This window comes from Pholcus phalangioides, unplaced genomic scaffold (genome assembly GCF_987345545.1).
Source record: "Pholcus phalangioides strain wild (caught in Gottingen) unplaced genomic scaffold, Ppha-v1.0 ptg000008l_1, whole genome shotgun sequence".
NCBI classification, from domain to species: domain Eukaryota; kingdom Metazoa; phylum Arthropoda; class Arachnida; order Araneae; family Pholcidae; genus Pholcus; species Pholcus phalangioides.
The window spans coordinates 50,858,206-50,880,080 of NW_028301601.1; the positions used below are offsets into that span (position 1 = coordinate 50,858,206).

Consider the following 21,875-nt stretch of genomic DNA (forward strand, 5'->3'; position numbering starts at 1 on the left):
TCAAGCACCCTTTATGAAAATATGAGTTAGGATTCATAGGGGCAGAGCTGATGACGAAATTCTGCTGACAAGGGGAGGGAGGGGGTGGGGGGGGGTCAGCGTTTTGCTGACTTTTGCTGACAAGGAGGGGTCAAAAATGGCTAAAAATTTGCTTACGTAATACTTGAACGGCCCCCTAAGTGATCTGTGGATGAGCTACTGGCCGATCTGGAACAGTGTAGCAACGCGCGTAAGTTATCGAAAAATGTGCCCGGGCCTTTTAAGTACTCTGGAACTGTGCCACGAATCACTCGAGTGATCAGTAAATGTGTCGCGGGCCGCTTGAGTGCTCTTGAACTGTGAGCCACGGTTAACTAAAGTGATCTGTGTATACAGGGTGATTCAGAAAAGATGGGGGAAAAACTTTCGGAGGTGGCACAGTACACACAAAAACGAACAATTTCCATCAAAGAATGCATGGTCTAAAATGAAACGCAAACGTGCCACACGGCGCAACATATTAAAATTTCGATCATAGTAATCATGTCTGCTTTTCTCAGTATTACTAAAGTCCGCCATTATCCCGTACGTTACAATTGTTAGAACGGTTGCACGCTGGAATAACTTCACTGTGCTGGCGTCCACGCCTTTTATTCACTGTGACGCAGATTTGTATACGGTTTCTTTTTCTTCTCCAGGTTACATTTGCATGCATGTGGTATTCTTTTTCTCCCGATAAATTTCAACAGGAATGCCGTTTTAAAGTTAGCGGAGCGGCCGTTTCGGAACGCGCTAGAGCGTTTACGTTTCACGTTAGACCATGTATTCTTAGACGGCAATTGTTTGTATTGGTGTGTACTATCAGTTTTTCCCATCTTTACTGAATCGCCCTGTATGTTATGCATAACTCAAGTTATATGTAAATATGACGCGGGCCATTTGAATGATATGTAAATGTGCCACGGGATACTTGAGGTGATTTGAAGCAGTGCCGCAAGTCTCATTTAAGTGATCTATAAATGTGCCGTGAGATACTTATGTTATCTGAAAATGAGCTGGGTCACTTAGTTACTCTGGAACTGTGCCGCTGGTCCCTGAAATGAAAATTTTTCGATACATCCGAAGCCGTTGCGTTTTCTTCGACGTTATGAGCCATACACACTGAACCTATAGCCCGCGAGCCAGATGTAGCTAAAGTGCCAGCGGCATAAGAAACCTCGGCATATTCACAAATCACTTAAGGGGACTTGCGGTATATTTACAGATCACTTGTGTCACCCGTGTAGCACATTTCCAGACCACTTGAGGGAGCCACGATCATATTCACAGATCATACAAGTGACACACGTCATATATACAGATCATACAAGTGACACACGTCATATATACAGATCATACAAGTGACACACGTCATATATACAGATCACTTAAATGACTCCCCGCACAGTCACAGATTAATTAAGCGGCCGGCCCGTAGCGAATTCACGTATCATTCAAGTGAACCGCAGTGCAGTTTCACATAACTGCAGTGGCCAGCGGCACACTCTCAGATCACTTATGACCCGCGACACATTTGCAATCCAGTCAAGTGATCCTCGGTACTCTTACAGGTCACTTGAGTGGCCCGCGACACGTGAAAACCAATGAAATAGCCCGCACTCTCTTAAAGATTGAACATCCTTGTGTTGTAAGTAATGTTTATTAACATTAGTCTCAATGGGAATCAGTTCAGACCACCGATTATTGACATTACATCCGATCTGTTAATACAACCGGGATCGATATAGTTGAGCTATTACATTGCTTCTTAACCTCTTTCGCTCCTATGCCCTCCCCGTAGGGCCACGTTTTATCTCACCGCCTCCCCGTCCAGGGCACCTCAACGTCAACTAGAAGCAAGACCCCTTTTTCTACCCCCATTGAAGTTATTTTTTGTTTAAATAACTTAATAGTGAACAAAAGTTCCACAAAATGATTGTAGATCTCAGGACAACCGGGCTAGAGTCCATCGAGCTTGTGGGATTCTATGTAGACCACCGTGTTTCCCAAAGTGGGCAATATCGCCCCTTCGTGGGTGATGGAATGGTTCAGGGAGGCGGTAGAGGCTGCGGGTATAACATAGGATCCTATGGGTTCGATTGAGTTGGGGGGCGATGAGAGAAAACGTTTCTTTTTGATGAAGGCGGCGGTGTAACGAAAAGTTTGGGAAACTATGATGTAGACCATCTCTACATGGTGAGACCCCGGGCTAAATGATGTTCTGGGGCCCCATACTTAGCTGGAAATTTTTACTTACGGACTTTCCGAGCCACTACATATTTCTCGCTCTCAGCTAGAAATAGATCGACCTTGGCTATATTTAGCACAAACATTTTAACCATATACAGTAGGTCCTGCATTCAGTACGAGTACGTACAGCAGTTTGACGGTGAATGTTCATTTTTAAAGGCGTGAAGAGCATTGACTTGTTCATTTTAATGTACAGGCTGATTCAAAATGATTATCCGCATGACTATCTCCACGAACCGTTAACTTAAGAAGCAAACTTTCAATTATACAGAAAGTTTTTAAATGGCACGTGGTTCCTTAAAGTGTAGTTTTTGGAAAATCGTGTACATAAAAAAAGAGAAATTAACTTTTTATACAGCCTCGCACTCTTGCGCTTTAACGTTTAATTCACGAAATACAGTCAAACCTCGTTAATGAGTCACTCTTGGGAGAGCAAAAATATGACTTGGTAAGCGGAGTGACTCGTTAAGCGGAGTAAGCCATAGCTGTGCCAACTCCTGCCTGAGGACAATTGGCACTTACAAAAACTGGCCCCGTAAGTGGAGTGACCTGTTAACCGGGTGACGCACTAACGAGGTTTGACTGTATAGAACCTACTCCTAAAAGGCACTTGCAAAAAAAAATTCCATACTTCTTGTGTGTAATATATACATACGGTGAAATTCGATTTCGAAGCATTTAGCAGTTATCGCCAAAGAACATGTTGAGAGCGTTGTTAAAAAATTGCGAAAACTTAAATTGAAAGTGTGAAAATTCGGTAAAAAAAATGCAATTGTCATTGTGCCTAAAAGAGAAGTTGAATATAGTTTCACGCATACTTTTTTTAAATAAAAATTTCCATAATAAACGCTTTTTCAGTCAAATTGTTCCTCAACGAAACCATCTTCTCATTTCCGTTTCCCATGTGATTAGTGGTTTGAAGTTGAAACAATCAACGCCTCTTGTATTTGCTATCATCTGAAGACATTATAAAGAAGGTCATACATTTCATTTGTTGGAAATTTCAGCAAACGGGATTCATTCATTGTTTAGTTATTTAGTTATTTTCTCTTTTTATGTACACGACTCCTCGAAAAAGTTATAACATTTTGTAACTGGTTATATACACCACTTCTAAAGTCAACGGTTGCGGTTCTGTGGACAAACAATTGGAATCACCCTGTGCACAGTTATTTCTTTCCTTTCTTTCAAACCGAGCACAACTCCAGTTTATCGCCATGGGCAGTTTACTACCGAGTGAGTTGTGATGGAAGTGTGAGTGTCTGTACTTAACGGTATGAGTGCGTACCAAGTGTTGTGAGCGATTTCTCAATGCTGCCATCTATGCTTTAAATTTTGAGTGAAGTGTAATAGTTGAATATTTGTACCGTCTATGCTTGTTGCTGTCTGGGGCGAGACTTTTTAAAATCGTCCCGCCATTGCGCCTCGAAATTGGGAACAACAAAAAACCAACTTCAGCCGACCCCAACAGTGGTGCTGGTGGGATTCAAACCCGGGTAGTCGCGATACGAACCCGTCACTGTGACCACTACTAAACCAGACATGCACCTCGTCCATATTCCCCTGCGGAACCTCCGACGAACTGCCGCATGTTGGAATGTGTATGTATGTATAGTGAACTCCCCGTGAAGTTTGTTTCTGTGTAATGCTTTGTAATGTGCAGTGCCGCCATCTGCGATCAATTTTTTAAACTATGAGTTTTTTCTCAAACTCATAGTGAGTGAAGTGTAATGAATGAATAATTATAACGTTGTAGGCCTGTTGCTCTCTGCGCCGAGACTTTTTAACGGGGAAATCGGCTCGCATTCGCGCCTGTCAATGAGACCACTCGCCACAGCCACGCCCTATATAGTTGCATGCGGACAGTAAATGTGTAGAACAGCGTGTCCTCAACCTTTCAGACACGGCGGGCCAAATTAAAACTTCCCACGAAGCCCGCGGGCCATCAACTCATGTAATTTAGTGACTTTTTAAAGTTAAGATGGGACAAAATAATGCTCATTCTGAAATTATTTCTTTTATTAATTATCAATTTTGATAATTTCTGAAATTATTATTTTTCACCAATTCTGAAAACTTCTGAAATTATTATTTTTCACCAATTCTGAAAACTTCTGAAATTATTATTTTTCACCAATTCTGAAAACTTTTTTGATTAATACTGATTAAATTAATTAATTATGGGATTACTTTTAATCTGAAATCCCTTTAAATTATTGTAAAATTATTCTGAAAAATTATTTTCCTTCTCAATACATTTTAAAATCATTTTCTTCAATAATTATAAAATTATTCTTTTATTGATTATCAGATAATTTCTATCGGAAATTACGAAATTATTTCCCCAATTGATTTATGATTTTTTTTTCCCACTTAGTCTGAAATTATTTCTTCCAAAAATTCTAAAATTATTTCTTCCAAAAATTCTAAAATTATTTCTTCCAAAAATTCTAAAATTATTTCTTTCAAAAATTCAAAAATTGCTTCTTTCATTAATTCTGATTTTTCATCAATTTGTTGCGGAATTATTTCTAGAAAAATTTCTTTGTTATAGAATTATTTCTTTCATTTTTACTAAAATTAAACTATTTTCAATGTTTTGAACCGTTTTCTAAAAATGATCGGCGTTCCACGACAAAAAGCTCCGAGGGCTAAATGTGGCCCGCGGGCTGTGGAGGTCCCAGCCGTAGAATCTTAGAAAAAAGAATTTCTGGAAAAAAATCAGTATAAATGCGACATAAGACGAAAGCACCGCAAAATGTTCATCTTTCCATTATGAAATGCAATTCATATACCCGGGGTCTTCAACAGCTGTGCATAATGAGATCAGTCAGATCAAAACAGGCGCGTCTTAATGGGGTTGGTGCACGCGAAGAAACACATTTTCCAATTTTTCAATTTTTAAATACTATGAAATTTTCTCCGTCTAACTGTGTTGAAGTTTTTGTTTTACCTGTACTAAAAATATTTTTAAAATCTTTTACTATAAACTGCTGGCAGACATTAAACGTGCTAATGTTTCTAACTAAAATGCTTTTTTCTCAAAAATAAGCTTTTCGTTAGTTAAGGAGCATTTTTTTCCGAACACCACTCATTCAGATACCTTAAAACAGTGTGTATCTATCAACAGTATTTTGTTACATACTTAGGATTTTTTATCAGAATTGTTTTAAACAATTTTATGGCACAAAATATGGGTAAATTTTGGTGATTTTTGAAAAAGCTGCATGTTGTTAAAGTTAAAATTCAATAAAAATATAACCGGCAATTAAAATCCTAAAAAGCTCGTGTTAAAGTATGTAACACCATAGTGTTGCGAGACACAAAGTTCCAAGACATTCCAATGAGTGGTGTTCGAAAAAATTTTCCTTATCTAACAAAAAACTTAGTTTTGAGAAAATAGTGATAAAAATTTAAATAAATGTAGATATTGACGTAAATGTTGTAGATAAAAATGTTTTTGTCCAATTCAGTATAATTAACTAAAATAACTAGGTATATAAGAAATGTAATTAATTCAGTCTATACATATACAACGGACCACTGAACAACAGATGAGTGAAAAAAAAATTAAAATTTGTTGAAATTACATACATTTTTGTTCTTCAACATTTTTAATACCGCGGACCAGTGAAAACAGTTAAAAAATTCCGTAGGTGTTGGAAAGGCAAGAAATAATTTTCGGACCGTTAAAATATGAATATATCGAAGAAATAATTTGTTTGAGGACCGGCAAAAGTGTACAAACAGGAGAAATAATCTGCGGACCATCGGAAAATACTCAAGCACGAGAGTAAAAAATGATTTGCGGACCGCCGACAAATAAATATGATGAATAATTTTCGGACCTCGAAAAATGCATAAATGGGCCTAATAGTTTGCGGACAGGCCAAAAAATACATAAATAAGAGCACTAATTTGCGGACAGGCATAAAAATACATAAATATGGCAAATAATTTGTGGAAGAAGATGAGGCGTAATTTTTAGACCGGTAAAAAATACATGAATAAGAGCAATAATTTGCGGACCAGAAAAAAGGAAACATTAACTGCAGAAATAATTTGAGGATCGGCAGAAAAAATGCTTAAATAAGAGAAATGATTTGCAGACCTGCGCAAAAAAGTGCTTAAACAGTATATATAATGTGTTTTAACACTATTAAATGTGGAATTATGTAGCGGCTATATAACTCGGACGAAATATTTCGTGAACCAGCAAGAAATTAACATGGTCCGGCACCGGTCTGAGGAAACAGCGGTCAAAAATCAGGTGTTGTAAGAAACATTATTCACGTATGTCCTATTTGATTGAAATAATTTAATTTTAAATTTTTTTCATTGGTTTCTCAATTTATTAATGGATCTGAAAAATATGAAAAACAAGCTAATATTACTCACCTTCTATTGAAATTATGTTTAGATATGATATAATCCAAATTTTTCCAACTTCCACTCAATTCGTACGGGTCGCAAAATTGTACTTTCCGTCGAATGACGTCATAGGAACTTTCTAATATGAATGCACACAAAAGAAAAGTCACAGGTTGGTCATCCACCACCTGAGAAATGACTGACCGAGTCGGAACAAGAAGAGGAAGATGTGGTACACGCTCCACTGGCCAGTTTTTTGATACTTTCTCTGTTGTAGGGATGGGGTTAAATAGCCCAGAGAGGTCATCCTCGGGAGGTCATCCCACACAAGACCTTATTTCTTCGTCTTCTTTCTCCATCGGACAATTCGAAGAAGATTATATATTATCGTGGTCGTTTGTAGATACGCATTTCTTCGCTGCTAATGGTACTTTGAAGAGGCTACACAAATGCAGTTTCATTATATTTACGGGAGATTGAATAATGACCGCCGTTGATGTTTCACAATTATTATGGGAATTAGAACCAGGGCCGGGCTTAAGTAGGTGCGAAGGCTGACATAGCACTCGGATGTAAAATGTTAAGAGAAAGTAAATGAATGTACGTTATTTAAAATGTGTTTTAGAGCTTTTATAAATAAAAAGCTCTAAAAACTATGCTCTAGTACAGGGGTCTTCAATGCAAGACCCACGGGCCATATTTGGCCCTCGGAGCTTTTTGTCATGGCTCACCAATCATTTTTGTAAAAAATGGTTGAAAAACAATGGCAAACGATTAATTCTAGAATAAATGAAAAAATAATAAAAAAATAATTCCAGAAAAACTGGGAAAAATAATTCTAGAAAAAAAAATGGGAGAAATAATTCTGGAAGAAAAATGGGAGAAATAATGCTGGAAAAAATTGGCAGTAAAACAATTCTAGAGTAAATGAGAAAAACAATTGTAGAATAAATAAAAGAAATAATAGAGAAATAATTCTAGAATAATCAAAAGAAATAATGAATAAACCATTCTGGAATAAATGAAAGAAACAATTCCAGAATAACGAAAGAAATTATTCTAGAGAAAATAAAAGAAATAATTGTAGAATAAATGAAAAACAATTCTACCACAAATGAAGGAAATAATTTTCTAGGATAAATGAAAGAAATTATTTTCTAGCATAAATGAAAATATAATAATTTTCTAGCATAAGTGAAAAAATAATAATTTTCTAGCATAAATGAAAGAAATAATTTGCTAGTATAAATGAAAGAAATAGTTTTCTAGCATAAATGAAAGAAATAATTTTCTATCATAAATGAAAGAAATAATTTTCTATCATAAATGAAAGAAATAATTTGCTAGCATGAATGAGAAAGAAATAATTTTTGCTAGCATGAATGAGAAAGAAATAATTTTCTAGCATGAATGAGAAAGAAATAATTTTTTTCTAGCATAAATGAAAGAAATAATTTGTTGGCATGAATGAGAAAGAAATAATTTTTTCTAGCATAAATGAAAGAAATAATTTTCTAGAGCATAAATGAAAGAAATAATTCTTGAATAAATGAAAGAAATAATTCTTGAATAAATGAAAGAAATAATTCTTGAATAAATGAAAGAAATAATTCTTGAATAAATGAAAGAAATAATTCTTGAATAAATGAAAGAAATAATTCTTGAATAAATGAAAGAAATAATTCTTGAATAAATGAAAGAAATAATTCTTGAATAAATGAAAGAAATAATTCTTGAATAAATGAAAGAAATAATTCTTGAATAAATGAAAGAAATAATTCTTGAATAAATGAGAGAACTAATTATAGAACAAATTGATAAAAACTGAGAACTAGTGAAAAAAGTTATTTTTGGAATTTCCGAAAGAAAAAAATTTCGAAATCGAATTTGCCCAGCTCTGACAAACTTTTAAAGTAGCCTATCGTTCAAGTCGGGTCCCATTTGGTATATATGCAAAATTTGGCGACGATCGATCGAAAATTGTAGATTTGTATAGAGAACAAACACACACGCACACACACACACAGAAAATAAATTTTATATATATAGATTTTAAAAATATGTCTAGTACAGGCAGAACAAAAACTTGAACACAGTTAGACACACAAAATTTCATATTGTTTGAAAATTGAAAAATTCGAAAATGTGCTTTCATGAAAATTTACGTGCACCAACCCCTTTAATTATTTTTCCAATAACTGACATCCTAAAAACTATAGCAAACACTAATTATTTTTAAGAAAGCTTTTTCATTGCAGATCCGTCATTTCTGTCCTTGTTCAACTCGGGGCTCCATTCACCCTCCCCGTTAGGATGTCACTAAATTACATGAGACTAGAAACCTATAGGCTTCGTGGGAAGTTTCGGTATGGCCTGCGATGGCTGTAAGTTTGAAGATCCCTGCTTCAGTACAAATATCATTAAAACATTATTTTACCGTTAATCTATTTCGAATATTTGGTACATATAGTTTTATGACTTTCATGTACTATACAGGCTGTACATATATATTTTTTTTCACAGTACATACAGTATTTACGCAATAGTTGATTTTAGAAACATATTTTCAATTACAAATAGTTTTCAAATAACGTGCCGTTGCTTAGTATATGAACATTTGTTCGAGGGTTCGATGAATAAAAAAAATAAAGAAATTAACTTTTCATCCAGTCCCCGGTCGCTAAACGTTCCAATTAGTGAAATTTAGATCCCGCTCTGAAAGTCATTTGCAAAAAAATTTCAGTTTTAAAATGCAATTTTTATCGAGATATTAGATATATGAAATCCCCGTGTTTTTTAGCAACTTATATCTCTGTGTTTGGCTTGTGAAATTGCCATTTTTAGGGACTGTAGACTACACAGAGAAAACACACCATTTCATTTTATCATTCATAACAAATAGCAATTACATTTTTTTTTTATGATCATTTTGAGAATTACATAATTTTTATAACGTTGAATTTAATTAAGTTAAGATTTTGCAATTTGTTCAACACCCCTCAACCATTATTGGCGACAAATGCTGAAAATTTCAAAGTCAAATATCTCCGTTAATATTGCATTTAGAAATACGTAATTTTTTTCTATAAATGACTTCTTAGAGCCGTATTTGCATTTCACTAATTGGAAGTTTAAGAACACGGGGTATTCACAAAAAGTTAATTTTTCTATGTTTTGCATGCATACGACCCCTTGGGAAATTTATGACATTTTGAGTGACAGCACGTCATTTGAAAACTTTTTGTAATTTAGAATGTATTTCTAAAGACAACGGTTGAAAGATATCTACTGTGCAAACAACCTGCACACGCCACCTACAGATCTTTAAAACATAATTTTCTCACTTTCGATTTATGATCGTCTATTCCGACTTCTCAGTAAAAAAAAACTGCACATAAGACACAGTGGCATATAATCCACATGAAAATAATTCCAATGTTTTTTTAACGTATAATCCACCAGTTATACCCAGAAATGTGAGGTATTTAAGGTATTTAGGTATAAGGTTTAAGCCTATAAATGCTTAAAGTTAAAGTTATAATAAAATTTCATGTAAATGTTTAACCTATTTTCATCTTTGAATAGGGTTTTTATTACCTGACGGGACCTGAGATATATTTGGATAGCTATTTACAATATTAAGAAAGTTTATGGTTTCAAAAGCAATGAAAGAAACATGAGATAGATTCTTGGCCCTCTCACCTTCATTGACGAGATATCTCGCCATTTTTAAAGCCGATGATGAGGGGGAGAGGAAAGAAAGTAAATTTTATGCAAGACTTTTTGTGATCAACATGTTTTGTTGTTTGCCAGGACGTTGTTTCCGATTTTGAATAAGACGAATTTATTTCAAAAGTCTAAACTGTATCCTTCCATTTTCTATCGAATGTGTGTCTTTGTAAAAGTTGAAAGATGATTTTGAGAAAATAATTGAAGAAAAACATTTTTAGTGACTTGATTCATAGATGAATGGAATCACGTGGAAAACCCATTGCTTTTATGAAAACTTTTTTTTTGCTGGGGTCAAAAAGCCACCACGGCACCAGTCACGCACAGAATTTTCACAACGCCAGTTAAGGGCTAGAACAAACATGCAGCTTTGAAGGAGACAAATAATCAATCAATACTGTAGAATAAAGAATAGACCGTATTGTGTCAAACCGTATCTCCACACGCTTCATATAATCGATGCTCGTATACTACACTGACTTCCTCAAAAAAAGGAGATAAACACGATGTCGTTTACGAACTCAATTAACTGAGCAAAATCACAACTTCCTTAAAAATTATCACGTAACATTTTTCACAATCTACACAATCTAGTGTCGAGGTATGCGCTCATAATAAATAAGATATAATATGGCAATACGTACAAAAATATCATCCAACAAGTAACGCGTATGATATTATTACAAAATCGAATCGCACGATGTCGTAAATCCCATTGTGAAATAAAGATCTTGAAATGACGTCTTAATTTTCTATCTCCTATATTTAAGATGGTTTTTCAGTCTTCACCCGCGCGTATATTTATCAAGTGCCCTACATGTATCTAGGAATACGCACTAATATTATACATTTCTAGTGGTATACAAACCTCCATACGGGTTTTTAGCCATACATAAGCCCTCCTACGCATTTCTAGGCGTATGCCCAGTGAGCATACGCCTAGAAATGGGTCTCCCAAACATATCCGAGAGGAACATATTAAAGATAACCCTTAAAGCAGGAAGAAAAGCACGACCTCAGAACATGGATATTATTGCCAGGATTCCCCAGAGAACATGGATATCACTTCAAGGATTCTCTACAAAGTGGGTATTACTTCCAGGGTTCATCATAACATGATTATTAATGTAACCCAGCAGTGCTCGCGCGGCACATTGTTCCGTTAAAGGTTATGTGGCGTCTCACAAACGCCAAGTAAATTTTTGCGCTTGTAACATGTATTTTGGTCATTCAATTCAAATTTTTAAGTGTAAACAGATTAATTAAGTAAAACTAAAACAGTAATATAACTTCTAAGTAATATATGTATATATATACAGGGTGGGCACAAAGTCCGTAGAAACTTTAAAAATTCATAAAAACCGGAAAAATAACCGGAATAAAAAACGGTTCTTTTGCAAGTTAGATTTATTTTTATTATTATTTTTTTTTCTCATTAATGCATTATGTAACATGTTGGTACATAAGTGATTTCATTTTTTTATACAAATACAAATACAACGCCACAACAGGCAAATTGCCCAACGAGGTGGCTGACTTAAGAACATCATGGATCCCCGAGCCCCTACCTACTACTGCTACACCACACATGCACCCCCCCCCCGCGGAACCCCCCCCCCCCCAACGAATCGGTACATGCGGGAATGTGCGTGTACGTGTAGTGCAACCTGACGTAGAGTTTGTTTCTGTGTAATGCTTGTTATGTGTAGTGCTATCATCTGCCCCCAGTTTTACTAACTATGAGTGAAGTGTTATGATTGAATGATTTACCGTTGTAGGACTGTTGCTCTCTGTGGCGAGACTTTTTAACGGGGAGATCGGCTCGCATTTGCGCCTCTAAGTTGGTTTTGTCTCATACTTGCATTTGTCTCATAATATTTATTTTCTTGCTATTGATTTTGCTGATCAACTCTATTGCATAGAGTAGCGTTTTGATGAATTATACATGGGGCTGATCTGTGTGTATTATACTATTCTGATGGTAGCATTTATCGGACTGTATGTTTGTGGTTTTTTTTCTTTCTATTAACTTACAAGCACTTCACATCTACACAAACACGCACAAACTTATCTATAACCCCCTTCATAGCTAGCAAGGGCAGTCTGTAAATCGCCAGTCAGCCCCCTTCGGCCTGGGCAGCGACGAGAAAAGTCAAATTCTGTCTGTCTCTATATTTATAAACAACCTCTTCCCTCTTGCACTGAAATGAAATTGACGCAATGTTGATGATTTCTAGACATTGTTATTTAGTTAATATAGGAAGGTAGATGGCAACGAAAGTCAATCAGTCAATCTGTGTAAAAACAGTGAATGAAAGAAATACGCCTCTCGTTCCTGGGACGCCAAGCGATTATTGCAGGGTTAAGGGCCCCAAGAATATAAAGATTGTTTCAAGAGGATTCCACAGAACGTGAATTTTGTAAAGAATTCCACTGAGGAGGAAAAGAATGAACAACACTGCTCTAACCTTCTAGCTTCATTCATTGATCAGTGCATAAAAGTACGCAAAGCTAATTTTAACATCCTGCCCAAATTGACCCTTGTCCCTATTACGTCCATTATCCCAATTACAGAATATGTATTTTTGAATGAGAGACAAATAATCAGTCCATAGTCGATATTGTTAAATAAAGAGTAAACTATCATTGTCAATCCATATCTCCATACACTTCATATAATTGATACTCTCTTATACTACGCTGACTTATACTTCCTCAAAAAACGGGAGATAAACACGACGTCGTTTACGAACTCCTTAACAAAATAAACGGAACAAAATCACAACTTCCTTAAAATTTATCACGTAGCAATTTTTCTCGATCTAATGTCAAGGTATAGGTTCATAACAAATAAGATATAGTATGTGGCAATACGTATAAAAATATCCTCCAAACAAGAAACCCGTATGATATTATTTCCAATGCAAAATCGAATCGCACGATGTCGTAAAACACATTGTGAAATAAAGATCTTGAAATGACATGTCTTAGTTTTCCATCTCCTATATTTAAGATGTTTTTTTCAGTCTTAAGAGATTTATAAATTACACCCGCACGTACGTTTAAAGGAAGACAAACGTATCGCGGGTCAGACAAAAAGCCTGTTATTTTTACCGTTAATGTTATACACGGAAAAATAACAGGTTAACCCATTTAATGTATTTATTCATGAGAGAGAGACAAAAATCTCTTTTCCTTTCATCTTTCTTCCGAAGAGATTTCTTTTCCTACGCTATATATGCTTTAACAATGTCGCTTCTATATGGTAAAATAGCCATTAGACACAAAGAGCGTTTTGATTACTTCTCTTTCTTCACCTTAATAGGAGATTTATTAAGATGTTTTTTTAAGCCTTGATGAATGCCTTTCTTTGTGTTTTTGTGTGTCCGGAAATTTCTCCGCTGAAATTTCATCACGGTTGGTCAATAGGATGGCAAATGAATGAAGTCTCATTACGATCGCTTTTGAAGATTATAATTATTATTGGACGAAGTTCAATTTATTCGGGAACACCGAATAACTAAATAATATGGATTAGTTATTTGATATTCGGAGCACATGAGTAAATTCTTTGATTAGTAGGATGAACTCGAATTTATATTTGTTAAGTAGTAAAATCACGTTCGTAATTTCATCTAATATAATGGATTCTGTCTAGATATAAATATTGTGATGTTTTTCAATAAATAATTCAGATTGAAAAAATAATAATAAATTTTAAATGAATTTGTTATATTTTATATATATCCCAGCATGGCCCAGGTCTTTGACCCACCTGCTTCTGTGGGCCATGTTCTGGTTAGGAGGAGGAGGAGGAGGACTATATACAGGGTTGTCAAGAAATGACTTTTGCCGATATACGAGCCCCTAGCGGCCGCAAAAGTTATTTATAGCAGACGACATCAGAGCAAATTGAAGAGATTTCTCGTTCGTAGTGTCATTTTAGTCAGAGGCGGATTTAACGAATAGTTGGACACCCCGACCTCTGAAGAGGCCTCGAAAAACCCCAACTTTTTACACTTTTTGCTAATTTAAGGGGCCCAATATTTCGTCTGCACCCGAGGCTTCAACCGAAGTTAGTACGCTTCTTTAGCACACTTAGTTTTATTGTCCCGTGTATGCGCATGTTGCATTTTCATAATCTTTCTATAAACAACGGGCTGAGAAATGGATTAAATGCCAAGAAATGGTAAGTAATAATGTCTTTTGATAGCAAAAACAATAACTTCAAACTGTATATTTGAAATTTTCTTTATATTTGCTTCTAACTGGGTGTCGGAAGTGTTGACTTCGTTATTACCAATACGATTATACGATTAAACCAAACCTACACCTCGTCCATATTCCTCTGCGGAACTTCGAACGAATTTGTACATGCCGGGACGTGCGTGTACGTGCTGCAGACCTAAAGTGAAGTTTGTTTCTGTGTAATGCTTGTTATGTGCAGTGCTTTCTTTCTTTCAAAACGAGCACAACTCAAGTCACCATCTATGAGCGATTTACTATCTAGTGAGTTGTGCTGGAAGTGTGATTGTATGTGTACCTAACAGTCTGAGTGCGTATGTAGTGTTGTGTTTGATTTTTTAGTGTTGCCATCTATATCTCAGAAGTGAAGTGAGTGATGTGTTATAATTGAATTACATTTGTACTGTTTGTGGGTCTGTTGCTTTCTGTGGCGAGACTTTTTAAAGGTGGGAGATCGGCTCGCATTCGAGCTTTGAAGTTGGGAACCACAGATAACCAAATTCAGCCGATCACCACTATGGTGACGGTGGGGCTCGAACCCGAGACCTCGCGGCGCGAGTCCCTCACTATGACCACTAGGCCACCACAGCGGCTATGTGTAGTGCTGCCATCTGCCATAAATTTTTTCTAACTATGTAAGAAATGCAATGATTGAATAATTGTCGTTGTGGCCCTGTTGCTCTCTGTGACGAGACTTTTTAACAGGAGGTTCGCCTCGAAGTTGGGAACCACAGGAAAACCAATTTCAACCGGTCGCCACTGTGGTGACGATTAGGTTCGAACCCATATCACTATGACCACTCGACCACCAATACGACTGCAACATGAAAACATGAGAAGCCAGTGTCGTCGGAGCCGGGCGTGCTGTTGGTTGCTTGAGCACCCACAATAATTTATAGCATGCGTCTACGCACCCCACTATTCAGAAATCTTAATTTCCTATGTAAAGACCGGAACGAGTACCCAAAAGTTCCAAACACTTGGGACGCCCTGTGTGAAGCAAATATTAAAAAATTCCTAGTACAGAATGTTTGAAGTTAATCAATTATTATCGAATTTTGAATTTTGACACATCAAAAGACACACGTTATTACTTACTATTTCTTTGATTTAATTCATTTCTTAGCTTACCTGTATACAGGGTGTTCCTGTTAATGGACCGACAAACTAAAAGGGTTGTTGGTAGACATCAAGAAGCACAAAAATTGCAATGGAACATGATGTCGCAAACCACGTTGAAGGGGTGAAAATCGGGAGAAACGCATGCAGGCTCCCAGACCAGAGGAGACGAAAGGTGGATGCCAGTTGATCGCTGAATTCGTTCGTGGGGTTCGTCGCTCACCATATCTGACGTTACCGCCATTTATGCGACGCCTGTGGACACAAACCGGAGGATCTCATAGCGCGGATTGGCGTCGCTGTGGCAGACATCAAAAGTATACCTGGTATCTTCGAGTGCGTCCGCGATAGTTTTCACATCGTTGTAACAATGACGTCAGTGTCCGCTACTTCCAGCTCTTGTAAGTAGTTATTATAGTATTTTTTGTTCTTCCAGCGTGACGGCCTCAAGGAGAGACAGGACAACAATTTTTTCTAACTGAGAGTTAGAGGACAGGGGGAATCGTTTAAAAATTTAGATTTTTTTTATTTTGTTAGTCTTTTTCACTCTCGAAACTGGCACGTGGAAAGAAAATTGATTTGTCTTCTCCGGGAATCAAACCGGGTATATTGGTTAGCGCACTTGCCCGATATGCAACGGGATCCGGGATCGATTCCCTGGAGGAGACAAATCACTTTTCTTTCCAAACATTAGTTTCGGCATAACATCCAGAAAATTCAATTTCTCATTTGAAACGACTGTTTACTGTTTCGATATTCTGTATTTTTGAGTGATAATCGTTGGATTTCATCTTTCTACACCTTCGCTATAGATCGGCGCTTTTTAACACTTCTGTCCTTGCGGAACCCTTCCTACCCGTATTATATAGAACACTTAGAAATAGCATCCGTTCAACGGAACTACTAACTTTTAGGGGGGGGGGGTCCTTTACTAAATTCCAGCTAGGGAGATAACCTCTCGTTTCTACCTAAATTTTCAACTGTAACTGCTATCCAACATATTAGTCGGGAATACTTATTGAAGAAAAACACTGCAATACAGCGCAATAACACTGAAAATATTGACCAAACTCTGAAGTTCTAAAAAAAATTTCACACTAAAACAATATCCGTCACGCGTCCACAGAGTCTTCACCAAACAATTTTCATAAGTTTGAGGAATGTCATACATTTGATTCGAGAGATTTACATGAAAGTTTGCATTCAAGTGTACGTATGAACGGTACCGTCTTAACGCATGGGCCAACCCGACACGGCCCGGGGGGCCTCGAGAGAAGAGGGGTCCCCACAAAAATGAGATCCGGTTGAAATTTTCTAAAATTTACCTCAGAAAAACCACTTGGCCCAGGGGCCCATGATGCTCTTAAGACGACCCTACGTATGAATATCATTCACAGTTAATGCTTCTAGTATTTATTTTAAGATATCGGTTAAATGAGAGTCTTTCTATCATCAGCAATGAAATTACACGATAGAGGGGGGGGAAAAACATTTTTATTCAACAAAGAAACATATACGTACATAATTTCCCATTTCCTGTCCGCAGCGCCATGTTTAATACATGCGACAACTCATAAGACATCAATCAGTTTGACACCCATTTATTCCTTCGCATCAGAGTAATTATCAACTCATCAAAAAGAAGTTATCATTCGATTAAGAAATTGAGGCATTTTTAATGGTTCTTTTTGAAGAATTAGGCAATAATGGAAAAATCTCTCGCACTAATATCCATCAAGTTTCCAACCGAATGTTGGCCTGTTGACCTCGGTAGGAAGCCTTGACTCGAGTACTTAACGGTCACGTGATGAAAGTCGTACCGCCGCGCATTAACGTCACACTTAATGAAAGGCGATAAGTCGATCTTCAGAAGCGTGAAAACGTGAAGGAGGCTCATCCTCTGTATTAATGGACACCTAATAGATATCTTCGAAATCGTCAAAGAAGCTTAACAAGGACATCGGAAAGCAGTACATGGAATGACACCGTCATTTCAAGGCTATCATACATTATCATCATGCTCATTAGTAAATTATAGTTATGCACACATTTGAAAATAGCTCGTGACAACAAAATTAGTGGTTTATTTAAAATCCTCAACCCCCCTTTTTTTGCAAACTTTCTCGTCATCGTCTTTACAAAAAGCTCCGAGACTGAAAGCTCTAAGAAAAACTTTCTGTTCGTGTGCATTTAGAAGCGTTCATGGACAATTTATGGAGTAACAATTTGCCATGTTCAGCTTTCTGGCTAAAATGTTCTTTCTGTATGTCAAGAACAGAGCCAAATCTTGAAATGATGGTTATTCGCAAACAAAAAAGGCAAAACAGTCTGACAAGTCTGATGAATATGGTACGTGAACATCACGGTCTCTCGTCGTGTTTGACGGGAAACTGCATCACAAGTATCGATGAGTGCGTGATAATCAGGCGGAAAAATCGGCGCCAGCTATTTTTATCGCTAAGACGGTCAGTAATTGCATGCAATCAGTCGTCAACGTGAATATCCACATTTTAACCCCTTTACTTACGGGTTTTCAGCAACGGATTCAGCAATGGTATAGTTGAAATACCAGCGATAAATCTGAGAGACTGGTGTATTTTCTACGTTTAGGAAAAAGGGAGAATAGGAGTGGAGTATGGATGTATGATATTGGGTCATTCCGTTCTTGGTGGAAGTGATAACAATACTTGAATAATAACATTAATCGTAATTCTAATAAGCGGAGTCTTATGTAAGAGAAAAAAATCATAATAACTCACCAAACACTGAACCCAATCCCTGCCTCCCGCTGAATTGCAGGTTATTGCCATTGCATGTGTGTGTGTGTGTGAAAACTACACCGGACGAGCGTCGTATGAGAAGGAAAAAACGTTCTAAAGATTCAATAACTCACCACGAAATGAAACAGCAAAAATTAAGTCTATATCATCAATAACAGGGGCGTACACACTATCGGCCTTCCGAAGGGACATAAAGACTTTTCCAGAGATTTTTTGAGCGACTTCCTTCATCAAAAAAGTATTTCAAAAAGAAATTCTTCTATAGATACGCATATAAAACTATTTGCCATCGATGCTTCAATTTTTTTCTCCAAAAACGCTCAAAATATTTTCAATTTTTTCGTAGATGGAACCGCTCACAACCCCGGACCGCTGCAAAAAGTAACTTACTTCCGTTACCTCGAAAGAGGCAGGGTTGGTCGTTAGCAATGATTTACAGCAACGCCGTCCCCCCGCTCACAAGTATCGAATCACTCGCTTGCGTCGTTCTCCCCCAAGAAGACAGCCATCAAGTCGCGATGTAACGTAAGTCATAATTTTAATATTTGATCTCCTCCTTGCTTAAGCATCTGATTTTAAGCACGTAAGTGATAAATACAGTTCGTATAACTCACTGTTTCTCAACGTGAGCAATATTGCTCCCTGGAAGCTACGGTCGTAACATAGGGTCCTATGGAATAGCTTGCGTCGGAGGACGATGGGAGAAAAAGGAAATTTGAACAAGGAGGCAATGGAACAAAACAGGTTGGGAAACTCAAACTTCAGAAGGGTACGGGCCACTTCATTGGTTTGAAAATGTGCCACAGCCCACTTTACTAAGTGATCTGAAACCACGACGCAGGTCACTCAAGTGATCTGTAAATGTGCCGCGGGTCATTTAAGTGATCTGGAAGTATGGTAAGGGTCACTTAGGTGCTCTGGAACTGTGCCGTGAGTCACTCAGGTGATCCGTAAATACCTCGCGGATCACTTGAGTGATCTACAAAGGTGAACTTGCCGTGAGACACTTCAGTCATCTGGAGCAGTGCCGAAAGTTACCTAAGGGCGGTATTCACCGACATGGTTTAAACTGTAGTCACAATTTTTGGATAAGAGAGCATCATAGATTGGTTAAAAACCTGAATTTAATCAATCCTTGACGATCTGTTATCAAAAAATTGTGACTATAAGTTTAAACCATGTCGGTGAATGCCACCCTAAGTGACTTAGAAATGTAACGAGGGCGACTCGCGTGCTTTGGAACTGAGCCGCGCGTCACCCAAGTGATACGTAAATGTACTGTGGATTATTCAAGTGATCTATGACTGTGCCGCGGGTCACTTGAGTGATCTGCGAGCCGCTGGCCACTCAAGTGATGTGGAACTGCACAACGGTCATCTCAGTGGTCTTTTTTTTTTTGTGCCGCTTAGTTCATTTTTACAAAATTGGGTTTGAGATCACGAGCCACATCACGTGACTCCGAGGATCACATTTATCCCGCTGGACGTGGGTTGGATATGAATATTGTAACTTCTCGTAAAGACTTACGTGTTGAGGAAATGACAAAAATTATTAAATTTCAGAATTCCTTCAATAATTATGGCACAGATACTGTCTATAGAGGAAATTACACTTCTATTATCAGTCACTTTTTATAAAAAAAAAAAAGGAAAATAATTCCCACCGAAAAATTCCTCAAGTCCACAATCACATGAAACACAATCGATTCCCAACACCATGGTTTTTTTTTTTTACATGGAAAAAGACACAAAGATATTATTCACACATGATTCAAAAAAAACACATGGGAAAAATCACGCAGCGTCGATCATTTTTTTGGTCTTGAAATGGTTGAAGAGAAAATCAGCGACGTGTTCAGAGATGGCGTCCGGATGCTTGTTGAAGAGAAAGTGCGTCCCTTTCTCGAACGCCAACGCTTTCCTGGACTGCTTGTAACCGCCTGTGGGACGAATGGAACAAAAAAAATACAATGTTGAATACATTAAAAACAAAATAATAATAATGTGAAACAAACAAAAGGACGTTCGTTCTCCTTTATTATTTTGATAATATTATAGTCATTGAGAGAAATGTAATTGGTGTCTGAGGTTCGTCCCCCTTCTAACTAGAAACGTTTCGTAACTTTCACCTCTACTTGGTGCGAGTTGACAGGTCAAACGCTGATGACGTTAACGATGCGCATGCGCGGAATGGAAATCGCGTTTATCCTATACGGATAATCTGACAATGAACTAACTCCTACACTAATGTGACATCTATTGACAGTCGAATGGCTTTTTGTTGTTTGTCCTGAATGGGAATGCGACCTCTTTTTTTTCTGTGGTTATCGTCGACCACTTCGGCATTCCTACGTAGGCAACGTATTTCGCGTCCGGTTGAGCAAACCTCCTCGATATACATCAGAGGTTCTCAACCCAGGGCAGGGTGGGCCCATGCATCAAGACGGCACTGGTTCAACCTTTAGGAAAGTGTGTTGGCCCCTTTCTGTTGGTTTGAAAATGTGTCGTGGTTCACTTAATGAAGTGATCTGGTGCAGCTCCGCAAGTCACTTAAGTTATGTGTAAATGTGCCGCGGGTCACTTAGGTGATCCGTGAAAAAGTCGTTTGCCACTTAGGTGATCCGTGAAAAAGTCGTTTGCCACTTAGGTGATCCGTGAAAAAGTCGTTTGCCACTTAGGTGATCCGTGAAAAAGTCGTGGGCCACTCGGGCACTGTCGAACTGCACCGCACATCACTTAACTGGTCTGTAAATGTGCCGTGAGAAACTTCAGCGATCTGGAAGTGCGCCGCACATTACTCAAGCGATATGTTAAAGTGCCTCAGGTCATTTAAGTGATCTGGTAATGTGCCGCGGATAATTCAAATGATCTGAGAGCGTTCCGCAGGCCACTTAATTAATGTGGAACTTCACAGAGGATCATTTATATGATCTGGGAATATGCCACGGGCCACGCAAGTGATGTGGAAGTTCCACGGGTGACTTATATCAGTGGTTCTCAACCGGGAGCCACATGACCTCGGGGGGGGGGGCCTAGGATATTCCAGGGGGCCACGGATGAAAATCTGGCAAAAGGAGAGCCACAGCTACTGATACGGGGGCCACGAAGAAGTTTGTGGAATTAAATTTTTTTAGTGACTCTGACTAAAAGAAATTTAATTTCAAACAAGAAATGCATAGAATATATTTTTCGAAATTTTTCCGCTATTCGAGTAACATTAACTAACATGAGGAAGGAAATAAAAAAAAGCGTTGCATGTAATCTCGGTGGGTTTACGACTTGCGGGTGACAGTAGGCACTGACACAAACTATAGAAGAGGTTTAAAGCAAAATGGAGTAACTGTAGAGACAGAAAGTGTTGTGT

At 37.5% G+C, this 21,875-nt stretch overlaps 2 protein-coding genes across 2 annotated transcripts in view; both read right to left on the bottom strand.

The window, feature by feature from the left end:
- Positions 1-6,894, bottom strand: part of LOC149084460 (U-scoloptoxin(01)-Cw1a-like) — a 30,208-nt gene extending 23,314 nt beyond the window's left edge. The window contains exon 1 of the mRNA XM_089235484.1: positions 6,667-6,894. The gene's annotated coding sequence lies outside the window, so the exon portion shown is untranslated. The remainder of the gene's footprint in view (positions 1-6,666) is intronic.
- A 10,314-nt stretch (positions 6,895-17,208) lies between these two features.
- The window catches only part of LOC149084461 (uncharacterized), a 43,241-nt gene continuing 38,574 nt past the window's right edge, over positions 17,209-21,875 (bottom strand). Inside the window, exon 7 of the mRNA XM_089234868.1 lies at positions 17,209-20,451. Coding sequence (XP_089090994.1) covers positions 20,306-20,451 — 146 coding nt within the window. The 3' untranslated portion in view covers positions 17,209-20,305. The remainder of the gene's footprint in view (positions 20,452-21,875) is intronic.